The sequence below is a fragment of the Salvelinus namaycush genome, chromosome 38 (assembly GCF_016432855.1).
Source record: "Salvelinus namaycush isolate Seneca chromosome 38, SaNama_1.0, whole genome shotgun sequence".
NCBI lineage: Eukaryota > Metazoa > Chordata > Actinopteri > Salmoniformes > Salmonidae > Salvelinus > Salvelinus namaycush.
In genome coordinates this window covers 12,716,468-12,728,985 of record NC_052344.1, presented here as the reverse complement: position 1 = coordinate 12,728,985, position 12,518 = coordinate 12,716,468, and the positions used below count along the sequence as shown (strand labels likewise).

Below are 12,518 nucleotides of genomic sequence, written 5' to 3'. Positions count from 1 at the left end.
GAGCCTGCATCTTGACAGGGCAACAGCAGATGTATGTGTTCCCTCTAACATTCTTCTCTCTGTCTCTCTTTAGTTTTTTTACCTTTATTTTAACTCTCTGTTAATCCTGATTCTGATGTGTTTTTCTCTAGTTGTTTTAACATAGATCCTCTTTCCTCTGTATTGCTATGTGTTTTTCTAGATTAGTATGGTTATGATATGGTTATGGTATGGGTGTGGTTATGGTATGGTTATGGTGCACCTTTTACTGTCTCCATGTTAGCACGAGAGAGAGAGAGGGAGATCTCGTAAGATTGGTTACTGTGTGCAACCAATCTGTGGGTCTGTGTATGTATGTTGGACCTGGAATGTGTGTGTGGTGCACTCCAACATTAACTTGTGTGTGTTGTCTCTCCTCAGACGACGGGCCGTACCAGCAGAACCCTCCCCCCGCCTCTTCCAATACACTCCCACTACCAGACGACCGACGACAGAGCCTCGTCCCCGTAGAGTTCGCCGGCCTCCTCCACGGCTCCTCGCCGGCCTGCGAGACGCCTGACACACCCTACCACCTCTACACCTCCAACACCAAACCCAAAGCCCGAAAACACACCCCCTCGGACCCCCACACCAGCCCGGTAACCACGCTCGGTAACCACGGCAACTTCGCTTCGGTAACCCAGCCTCCTGAATTAGGAATTGGACTGCCACCGCCCCTCATTATCCCTCACACAGGAAACGAGGCGTTGGCTCTGAAGACCCCCAAAGACCCCCTCAAAGACGACAGACCCCCCAAACCTCAGGTAGTCTATCGCACCATCTTCCACACCCGGGTTAACCAGAACCCCCAGAGCGCCTCGCCCTCCTCCTCCTCGCCGTATGGTTGGAACGGGGAGGCGGTGGTGGTGAGGGGGGGTGTGTCGGGAGCTGGCGGACCCAGGGAGGGGACACCGGCTACTGGATACGAGGACAGGGCCTTTACCCTGGGCAGGATGAGATCCATACCTCGCAGTGTGCTGGACCTAAAGCTCTCCAAGTCACTGTCCAAGTCTGACTCCAACCTGGGGGCTGTGTCGCCCATACAGGTACGTTCTGTTGTCGTGTTTATATCCCATTTTAATGGAGAAACAGTGCTGGTATTTTTACCATTCCCTCTTTATCTTGTGTGAAATGTCAGGTGTAATATTAATTGCGGTTAAAAGTACAGCCCCAGGCTTATTACACTGAGAGGGTGGGTCTTGGTAAATGTAACCGTTTGTTTACCATTGGGGGAATGACTGTTACAGAACCTCACCTTAGAATTTGCTTCAAGCCACAGACAGTTGTCCAACTTGATAAATGATATTGATCCAATTGATGGATCCATTGTTAAATGTAGATGTAATGGACAGTGTGTTGACGGTCTCTTTCAGGAGGAGTACCACTGGGGGTCGGGGGCCAGGGGCCAGGGGCCGAGAGGAAGCCCAGGGGACACCACCAGTCCTGGGGGCCAGCTAGAGAGAACACCCTCCTTCACTGCTGAATGGGAGGAGGTGAGAGAAGCACGCGCTGTGGCTGCTGTTCAGTCAGATAGAAATGTCATGTCTAGAACTTAAAGAAGAAATGATTTGACGTGGTCTATTAAGACGTGGTCAATTATCTGTGAGTCTGTTCTACACAATTAGTTTCTGGTCCAAGAGAAAAACGACATGAATGTCCAGGTTACTTTACTTTCTCTTCTATAAAGTAAAAAAAAAAAGAAAAAAAAAGGTGAGAAGAAATGAAGAAAAGAGAGATTGAATAAGAAAAAAGGGATGAAAAATGCATGCAGCGATGCAGCGATGGAGAGATGGAAAGTAAAGGCATCCCAAGAAAAGCGGTGGTGGTGGTGGTGGTGGTGGTGGTTAAGTAAGTCCCTCTGACATACTTATAGGCATGATTGTGATCCATGTGTTTATTTCCATTGTTGAGAAATATTATACACACTGACTCACAGCCAAATGATCTTCTGGTCACTGATCACACTATTCACACAGACACACACACACCACCACTAATGCTTTTCTTGGGTGTGTTTGGAGAGGTGACCGATGTTAAGATGTGCAGGAAAAGGAGTCCAGCTTCATACCCAGGAACACACCCAGGAACACACCCAGGAACACACCCAGGAACACACCCAGGAACACACCCAGGAACACACCCAGGAACACACCCAGGAACACACCCAGGAACACACCCAGGAACACACCCAGGAACACACCCACGTTAAGCCACCTCTTCCTTACACATATGATCAGCCTATACAATTCATTAGAAAGATATCAACCTCACTAATTGCCACTTTACAGTCCAAAACATCCTCATTAGTGTAGAGCCTGAACATAGCAACAAAACACGTAAGCTGATTGGCTAATATAATGGGTGTGTTTGACATGTGTGATCTAATTGATGCGTATAATCATATGGCTTTTTCACATGCTGTATAGTAGGGCTGTGATGATCCCAGTTTTTCACATGCTGTATAGTAGGACTGTGATGATCCCAGTTTTTCACATGCTGTATAGTAGGGCTGTGATGATCCCAGTTTTTCACATGCTGTATAGTAGGGCTGTGATGATCCCGGTTTTTCACATGCTGTATAGTAGGGCTGTGATGATCCCAGTTTTTCACATGCTGTATAGTAGGGCTGTGATGATCCCAGTGTTTCGTTCATTAGCGATGGTTTGCCATACATTGCACACGCCATACAATTCTATAGAGGCTGAATGATGATGATAAATGACCTACAGATTCTTCTATTAATCTGCAGCAATTATACAGAGAAGGGTCATATTTAATTACCTGCTTCGGGAAAACAGAATGGGAGCGCTGGGAAAAGAAAGGAAATCTACACTTTATATATGTGGACCATATCTATGTCCATATCTATGTGGACACCTATTCAAATGAGTAGATTCGTCTATTTCAGCCACACCTGACAGGTGTATAAAATCGAGCACACAGCCACACAATCTCCATAGACAAACGTTGTCAGTAGAATGGCCTTACTGAAGCGCTCAGTGACTTTCAACGTGGCACCGTCATAGGATGCCACCTTTCCAACATGTCAGTTTGTCAAATTTCTGCTCTGCTAGAGCTGCCCCGGTCAAATGTAAGGGGTGTTATAGTCAAGTGGAAACGTCTAGGAGCAACAACGGCTCAGCCAAAAAGTGGTAGGCCACACAAGCTCACAGAACGGGACCGCTGAAGCGTGTAGTGCGTAAAACTTATATTCCTCAGTTGCAACACTCACTACTGAGTTCCAAACTGACTCTGGAAGCAACGTCAGCACAATAACTGTTTGTCAGGAGCTTCATGAAGTGGGTTTCCATGTCCTAGCAGCCGCACACAAGCCTAAGATCACCATGCGTAATGGCAAGTGTCGGCTAGAGTGGTGTAAAGCTCACCGCCATTGGACTCTAGAGTAGTGGAAACGCGTTCTCTGGAGTGATGAATCACACCTCACCATCTGGCATTACGACGGACAAATCTGGGTTTGGCGGATTCCAGGAGAACGCTATCTGCCGAATGCATAGTGCCAACTGTAAAGTTTGGTGGAGGAGGAATAATGGCCTGGGGCTGTTTTTCATGGTTTGGGCTCCTTAGTTCCAGTGAAAGGAAATCTTAATGCTACAGCATACAATGACATTCTAGATGATTATGTGCTTCCAACTTTGTGGCAACAGGTGTGGAAGAACTTGACTGGCCTGCACAGAGCCATGACCTCAACCCCTTCAAACAGCTTTGGGATGAATTGGAACGCCGACTGCGAGCCAGGCCTAATCGCCCAACATCAGTGCCCCACCACACTAATGCTCTTGTGGCTGAATGGAAGCAAGTCCCCACAGCAGGTCCCTGCAGCAATGTTCCAACATCTAGTGAAAAGTTTTCCCAGAAGACTGGAGGTTGTTATAACAGCAAAGGGGAGACCAACTCCATATTAATGCCCATGATTTTGGAATGAGATGTTCGACTAGCAGGTGTCCACATACTGTTGGTCATGTTGTGTATTTGTTCTATTTTGGGAAGAAATGCAAGAGACCGTTCTGCTATAAGCAAGAGGATGGCCACAAGGGAAGGCTCACTAAAGAACTGTATGTACTTATATGGATAGTGCTCTTAAACAGGCAATCTGCTGTTGATGCATCCATTTTTAGACTTATAAATCAATTATATGTACCCATTGATTCTTGAAGAATATAACTTCTAAATTCCTCATGAGCTTAGTTCAACTGTCGTACCTCATCAGAACCCAGAATATAAGCTTGTTTTACTCCAGTGTTTGTAAACAAATTAAATGTAACAAGTAGGTTATAGCCTCAAAACATGGTTAAAACTATCATTTTGATATCTGTTCAGTCCATAGGTCTTTCTATGAATTGAAGTGGTTATAGTTCTCTAGCCCCAATCCCTCAGCTTCTTACAGAAACAGTGGCGGGAAGAACGCTTTGTAATTGTTTCAGCTGCAGATTCCTCCTTGAAATGACAAAATTACTGTTTTCCTGACCCTGAAAATGATGCAATGCTGTAAACAAGTGTAGGCTACATGAGATCCATTCACTCTTAGCTATGTTGCTAACTTAGTGATCTATTGCTTTTGTACTCAAACCCAATGTGGAAATCCCAATTTTCCCATTCCATAGACAACTTTAAAATGAGGAATTGTGTATTTTGGGGGAGCTCTCTGATCTTAGATCAGTGAGTCGGCAATCATATGGTAGCCCCCATAGGCAGTCTTTTAGCCTGTCAGATGTATGGTGCTGCGCTGCACAGTTGAGTGCTTAACAGCAGGTCTAGGGTCAGATTCCTGCTGTGGAATCCTCCTGTAGACGAGTTTAAAGGCAGACAGAGGCTTCTGAAGCCGTAACCTAGATGGTTACCCTTTTTCTCTCTTTCTCTCTCTTTCATGCTTTCCCATCCATCTTCTCCCCTCCTTTTCTCCCTCCCCTTCTTCCTCCAAATCTCCCCCTTTCCTCCTTCAGTCTCCTCTGTCCTCCTCGCCTGTCAACTCAATAAAATTCAAAGATGATTGATTGCCATTCATTAGAATTTATAACGACCATGTCACCAATTTACATATAGGCAGCTAGAGATACAGCATGAACATTTTCTAAATTGCAACTCTCTCTTCTCTCCTCTCTCTCTTCTCTCTCTCCTCTCTCTCCTCTCTCTCCTCTCTCTCGTCTCTCTCGTCTCTTGTCTCTCTTCTCTCTCTCCTCTCTCTTCTCTCTCTCCTCTCTCCTCACTTCTCTCCTCTCTCTCTTCTCTCTCTCCTCTCTTTTTTCTCTCTTCTCTCTCTCCTCTCTCTTCTCTCTCTCCTCTCTCCTCACTTCTCTCCTCTCTCTCTTCTCTCTCTCCTCTCTCTCCTCTCTCTTGTCTCTCTTCTCTCTCTCCTCTCTCTTCTCTCTCTCCTCTCTCCTCACTTCTCTCTCTACTCTCTCTCCTCTCTCTTGTCTCTCTTCTCTCCTCTCTCCTCTCTCCTCTTCTCTCCTCTCCTCTCTCTCCTCACCTCTCCATTCAGATTGATAAGATAATGAGCTCCATTGGGGCTGGCATCAGCACTGGCACGAGCTCAGAAGGGATCAAGGAGAATAATGCAGGTAAACAGATAGTCAGAAACTGCACTGAACTTCCATACCTCCTTTCTCCTCTATCTCGTTCTCTACCTTCTCATCTCTCCCTCTTTCCTCCTCAGTTCTGTCTCATCCCCACTTGTCCTTCTGTCACTCCCCCTCTCACCTCTCTCTCCTCCTTCTCTTTCCCTCTATCTTCCCCCTTCTTTCCCCATCCTCCTGCCTCCTCTCTCACCTCTCTCTCCTCCTTCTCTTTCCCTCTATCTTCCCCCTTCTTTCCCCATCCTCCTGCCTCTCTCTCTCTCTCTCTCTCCCCCTTCTCTTTCCCTCCCTCTATCTTCCCCCTTCTTTCCCCATCCTCCTGCCTCCTCTCTCACCTATCTCTCCTCCTTCTCTTTCCCTCTATCTTCCCCCTTCTTTCCCCATCCTCCTGCCTCCTCTCTCACCTCTCTCTCCTCCTTCTCTTTCCCTCTATCTTCCCCCTTCTTTCCCCATCCTCCTGCCTCTCTCTCTCTCCCCCTTCTCTTTCCCTCCCTCTATCTTCCCCCTTCTTTCCCCATTCTCCTGCCTCTCTCTCTCTCTCTATTTCCCCTGATCTCTATCCTCCCACCTCTCCTCTCATGTGCATGTGAAGCATTCCCTTACCATGGTAACCACTTTGAGAAATGCTGTTTGCGCTATGTGCTAAACCTGCTGTCTCCCACCAACGCACATGCACCCGCACCCACATTGTGTGTGTTGGGGCAGCTCAGCTCTCAGACAAAGAGGCTCATCTGATGCTATTGCTATCTGTGCAAGGCACTGAGATAGAGGGGGACAGAGAGAGGGGGAGATCGAGAAGGAGGGGAGAGAGATATCGACAGAGAGAGAGAAGGGAAAGGGAGCGATAGAGGGAGAACCAAGAAAAGAGCAAGAGAGAGAGAGAAAGAAGGGAGAGCAGAGAGATCGAGAGAGTGAGTGAGAAACAGGAGTAGGGAGGGAGGATAGAAAGAGGAGGGAGAGTGGGAGAGGAAGGCAGAGTGGAGAGAGAGAGCGGGGGAGAGCGAGAGAGCGAGAGAGCGAGAGAGCGAGAGAGCGAGAGAGAGAGAGAGAGAGAGAGAGAGAGCGAGAGAGAGAGAGAGAGAGAGAGAGAGAGAGAGAGAGAGAGAGAAGGCTGCAGAAAGCATCCAGTTGAGTGTGGGAGTACTTGATAAAGAGAATTCTACCAAGCAGGCAGCTCTCCCTATCTCCTTCTTTTTCTCTCTCTCTCTCTCGTTCCTGCTCACACACACACACGCACACACTCGTACACATACACAAGCGAGGCGAACAGGCAGGCAGGAGCAACAGCTGAGAGCGTGAAAGGAAAGCAGCAGCAAGACACACGCATCTATCGGATCTATCTTACCACCTCCAGCCTCTGCACCCTCTCTCTCATGGATCTTACCCCCAGGACGGCACCTCTTCTCTGGATCTAACCCTAGCCCTCTCCCCTCTTTTCCAAATCCCTGGATCTACCTCCAACCACCCTAAACTTATCCCTCTACCCCCCGTGTGCCCCAGCACCCTAGCATGCTTCGCCCCTCCATCCTCACCCCTCAGCCATGCTCATAACCCTCAGCCAAGCCTAACCCCAACCCCCATCATCCAACCCCCCCTTCCATCCTACCATCCCCCACCCTCTCTTTCCCCTCTCCTCCACACTCTTCCTCTACCATGGCGGGCTCATTCGACAGCCACATTGCCCGCAACATGATGTGGCAGTGCCAGCTCTCCCAGCCCGACTGCCGGTGTTACCGGGTGGATGGCTACTCCCTCCTGAAGCGTCTGCCCCTTCACCCCCTCATAGGTCCCCGGTGCCCCATGCAGTCTGTGGGCCAATGGCTGGACAGCATTGGACTGGTCCAATACGAGAACCACCTACTGGCCAACGGCTTCGACAATGTGCAGTTTATGGTGAGTGGAGAGGGGGAGGAAAGAGGGGAGAGGAGAGGGGGAGGAGAGAGGAGGGAGAGAGGAGAGGGGGAGGAGAGAGGGGGAGGAGAGAGGAGAGGGGGAGGGGGGAGAAAGGAAGTTGTGTCTAGATTTTGTTACTTTTTGTTGGGTTTGCGTCGTTTTCTTGGTTTTCTGTCTTCTATAATTTATCTTTCTCAATCTCTCAATCTTCTACCCTCTGTCTCTCCTTCTCTTCTACCATCTGTCTCTCCTTCTCTTCTACCCTCTGTCTCTCCTTCTCTTCTACCATCTGTCTCTCCTTCTCTTCTACCCTCTGTCTCTCCTTCTCTTCTACCCTCTGTCTCTCCTTCTCTTCTACCCTCTGTCTCTCCTTCTCTTCTACCCTCTGTCTCTCCTTCTCTTCTACCCTCTGTCTCTCCTTCTCTTCTACCATCTGTCTCTCCTTCTCTTCTACCCTCTGTCTCTCCTTCTCTTCTACCATCTGTCTCTCCTTCTCTTCTACCCTCTGTCTCTCCTTCTCTTCTACCATCTCTCTCTCCTTCTCTTCTACCCTCTGTCTCTCCTTCTCTTCTACCCTCTGTCTCTCCTTCTCTTCTACCCTCTGTCTCTCCTTCTCTTCTACCCTCTCTCTCTCTCCTTCTCTTCTACCCTCTCTCTTTCCTTCTTCACATTATCCTTGTCTATTCTCTCATCTGCTCTTCTTTTCTCCTCTCCTGTCCAACCTCTCTCTCTGCTCCCTTTCACTCTTTCTCTTTCTGTCTCTCCCTCTCTCCTCTGTCTCTCTCTGTCTCTCTCTCTCTCTCTCTCTCTGCTCTCTTTCTGTTCCTCTCCTCCTATCCTTCCTGTTTCTCCATCACTGTACTTATTCCACTCAATACACCCCCAGTCCCACAAGACAGTGGCACAACACACAGATTACTTACAAAACACACACGCAATAAACGTAATCCAACACACACACACACACACACACACAACTCTGTGAACTATCAGTGTCTTCCTCTCTTTCATCTTCCTATCACTCCTTTTTTCTGTTCTTTCATCTCTGTTAGCATGGAGAGAGAGACTACATGTGTATCATTTAGTATGCATGAACTTCCTCCATGACATTTCACTGTGTGTTTGTGTATTGATCTCTCTGTGACCGGTCACACATGTTTTAGCTTGGCCTGTACTTTGATCATGTGCCTGATTAAAACTCATCATACGTGACAGGGAGCTTGTGGTATTGGTTCAAGACGTGTGTGTGCGTGTCAAAACACATTTTATTTGTCACATGCTTCGTGAACACATGCTTGCGTGTGTGTGTGCTCTGTTTCTGAAGATCATAACACTGTGTGTAGCACCAACAGAGGGAGAGAGTATACAGATCTAGAAAGAGTATACAGATCTAGAGAGGATACAGATCTAGAAAGAGTATACAGATCTAGAGAGAGTATACAGATCTAGAGAGAGTATACAGATCTAGAGAGAGTATACAGATCTAGAGAGAGTGAGACCAAGGTAAAGAAATAAATAAAATATTGAGAGGGGGTGGATGACGGAGGGAGGGAGGGAGGGAGGGAGGGAGGGAGGGAGGGAGGGAGGGAGGGAGGGAGGGAGGGAGGGAGGGAGGGAGATACATTCCTATTCCCTCTTTTACAGCTTTATCACATAACCAAACATTTGAATGATGATACAAAAAGACTCAGTGCAACCCTGCGTGTGTGTGTCTGTGTACATCTCTGTTACAGCCCCTGCCTAATCTTTATTTATGTATTATACAAGAGCGGATGTCCAATTGACATTAAAGCTATCAGCCACCATGACTGTATCTCCATGCAGAATGAGTTTCATGGCACGCTAAGGCTAAAGTACATTCTCTTAATAATCCAGTTGTATTGGCTAGCAGTCTGAGTGCAATGTAACGATAGATGTATAACATGTTGAGCTGCAATAGGATTTTTTGTTTGCTCAACATTTGGGCATATTTTCAAGTTGAAATGTATGTTCATTCATTGTGGACATACAATTCAACTTGAGAATGTATTCTACCTTATTTGCATATTTCCCTGTGTGCCTCTAAATTAATCTCTCTATGACAATACATTACATACAGTATATCATAAGAACTGTCTTTGAGGGCCTAGTTACACCCTAACTCAGTGGTCTGAAACTCCTGGTTTACAAGCCACAACAAGCCTGCAAGTCGCATATTGCTGGCTTGCAAAATAATGTGTACAGTAGTTCCTATTGGAATATCCAACAAATGGAACTTTTAATCACCCACAACCTGCATTTAGAATCAGGGCCCCAAACTGCAACAGTTTAGTCACATTGGCTGTGCGAGTAAAACATATGTATTAGTCGCATCGGTGCTTGCTGCTCATTCTACATGGTTCTCTTACTCCAAACGTCATATTTGTTTAGGAGGCTAAAACCATGATTTGGTCAAACAGTAATGTGCATTATCCTCAGAGATGGCCGCCTCGCTTCGCGTTCCTAGGAAACTATGCAGTATTTAGTTTTTTATGTGTTATTTCTTACATTGTTAACCCAGGAAATCGTAAGTCTTATTACATACAGTCGAGAGGAACTATTGGATATAAGAGCAACATCAACTCACCAACATTACGACCAGGAATGCGAATTTCCCGAAGTGGATCCTCTGTTTGGCCCACCACTCAGGACAATGGATCGGATCCCAGCCAGCGACCCAAAACAACGGCGCCGCAGAAGGGGCAGACGGAGCGGTCTTCTGGTCAGGCTCCATAGACTTTCACATCGCGCACCGCTCCCGAGCATACTACTCGCCAATGTCCAGTCTCTTGACAACAAGGTTGATGAAATCCGAGCAAGGGTTGCCTTCCGGAAAGACATCAGAGACTGTAACGTTCTTTGTTTCACGGAAACATGGGTCACTCGAGACACGCTATCAGAGTCGGTACAGCCACCTGGTTTCTTCACGCATCGCGCCGAGCGATCATGATCGTGATCTCTCACCTTCCTCATGATCATTGATGCCCCACGAGTTGAGATCTTGCATGGAGCCCCAGACCGAGGGTGATTGACCGTCATCTTGAATTTCTTCCATTTCCTAATAATTGCGCCAACAGTTGTTGCCTTCTCACCAAGCTGCTTGCCTATTGTCCTGTAGCCCATCCCAGCCTTGTGCAGGTCTACAATTTTATCCCTGATGTCCTTACACAGCTCTCTGGTCTTGGCCATTGTGGAGAGGTTGAAGTCTGTTTGATTGAGTGTGTGGACAGGTGTCTTTTATACAGGTAACGAGTTCAAACAGGTGCAGTTAATACAGGTAATGAGTGGAGAACAGGAGGGCTTCTTAAAGAAAAACTAACAGGTCTGTGAGAGCTGGAATTCTTACTGGTTGGTAGGTGATCAAATACTTATGTCATGCAATAAAATGCAAATTAATTACTTAAAAATCATACAATGTGATTTTCTGGATTTTTGTTTTAGATTCCGTCTCTCACAGTTGAAGTGTACCTATGATAAAAAATTACAGACCTCTACATGCTTTGTAAGTAGGAAAACCTGCAAAATCGGCAGTTGCGGGAGAAACACAGATTTGGAAGCAACTAATGTTGTTGCTGTTGAAAATAGAGAGAGGGTTCTCAGCTTTCTGTAGGTATACGTTTTATTTCTCAACTCTCAATATTGTGCTCTAAAGAACTATTTTACAACCAATACATTTGATATGGCATTGAGATACAGATAGTGTGAAATACACTTTTTTTTGTTTCCTCTTACTCAGGTGGTGAATTAGCCCCAAATAAATTAGCCTATGATATTAGCAAACATAAATATTTAGTCAAATAAAATCTTATTGGTCACATGCTCTGAATACAACAGGTGTAGACTTTACAGTGAAATGCTTACTTACAAGCCCGTTTCCAACAATGCGGAGTTAGAAAGTAAGAAAAATACAAAAGTAAATATTTACAATAAATTAATCTCTATTGAACAAAATACAAATCTGGAGCCCTATTTTAACAGTAAAATATAACAACAATAGCCAAATTGTCAACCCAAAATTCATGAAAATCCCTGAATAAGGTTGCACATCAAAATATCCTGACTCATGCATTCCTGCATGGATACGTTAGATGAAACCACGTATTTATTGAATAGCATCTGTCGTCTATTACACCTCTTAAAAAACATTGTGAATGACTTTGTAAGTGGTTAATAATTGTTTCTATTGTGTGACGCTATAATTTTTTGGTTTGCTTCCAAATGAAAAAGTTAGCGGTACCAGGACCACCAGGGGAAAATGTTAGTGTGGACCCCTGAGAATTACTGCCGGGGTAGGGAAGATTCATTCATGAGACTACCTAAATCATCTAAACTGGAACAGCCATCTCAGTAACTGTTGCAATAAATCCAACTACTAACAGATTGGATTAGTTTAGAAACGTTGTATTTATTTATGTGTCGTTTAAGACTAATCAACCGATCAATGTACATGCAAAAACACAGGTATTTTAACAAACACTTCTGATAATCAACCTGTAATGGAGCATCCTGGGAAATATGATAATCATGGGTGTGGTTTTAAACCAACATGAGTTTGTAATTTTAGTCAATAAATCTTGAGCAATCTAAAATCTAGTGTCGAGCAAACTAGAAATCGTGTTGCAGCTGGTAGCCTTGATATTTATAGGTTGAATCCACTTCAATGCTATTTTGAAGTCCACTCAACTCACTCACTCAACAATAATGCTGATTAAATGGTTAAATGGCTTTTTTACAGTGTGATATATACAGTAGTATTGGTTTGGCTGGTGTAGGATATGGTCGATGTATTTTATGCAGAGAGAGACAGACTGCCTATATGTGTCACGTTCTGACCATAGTTCTTGTGTGTTGTGCTTGTTTTAGTGTTGGTCAGGACGTGAGCTGGGTGGGAATTCTATGTTGTGTGCCTAGTTTGTCTGTTTCTGTGTTCGGCCTAATATGGTTCTCAATCAGAGGCAGCTGTCAATCGTTGTCCCTGATTGGGAATCATATATA

The 12,518-nt window shown here is 45.7% G+C and overlaps 1 protein-coding gene across 1 annotated transcript in view; it reads left to right on the top strand.

Moving 5' to 3' along the window:
- Positions 1-12,518, top strand: part of LOC120031839 (ankyrin repeat and sterile alpha motif domain-containing protein 1B-like) — a 231,310-nt gene that overhangs the window by 133,610 nt on the left and 85,182 nt on the right. Inside the window, exons 10-13 of the mRNA XM_038977659.1 lie at positions 400-1,064; positions 1,392-1,511; positions 5,519-5,597; positions 7,399-7,505. Of these exons, the coding sequence (XP_038833587.1) occupies positions 400-1,064; positions 1,392-1,511; positions 5,519-5,597; positions 7,399-7,505 (971 nt within the window). The remainder of the gene's footprint in view (positions 1-399; positions 1,065-1,391; positions 1,512-5,518; positions 5,598-7,398; positions 7,506-12,518) is intronic.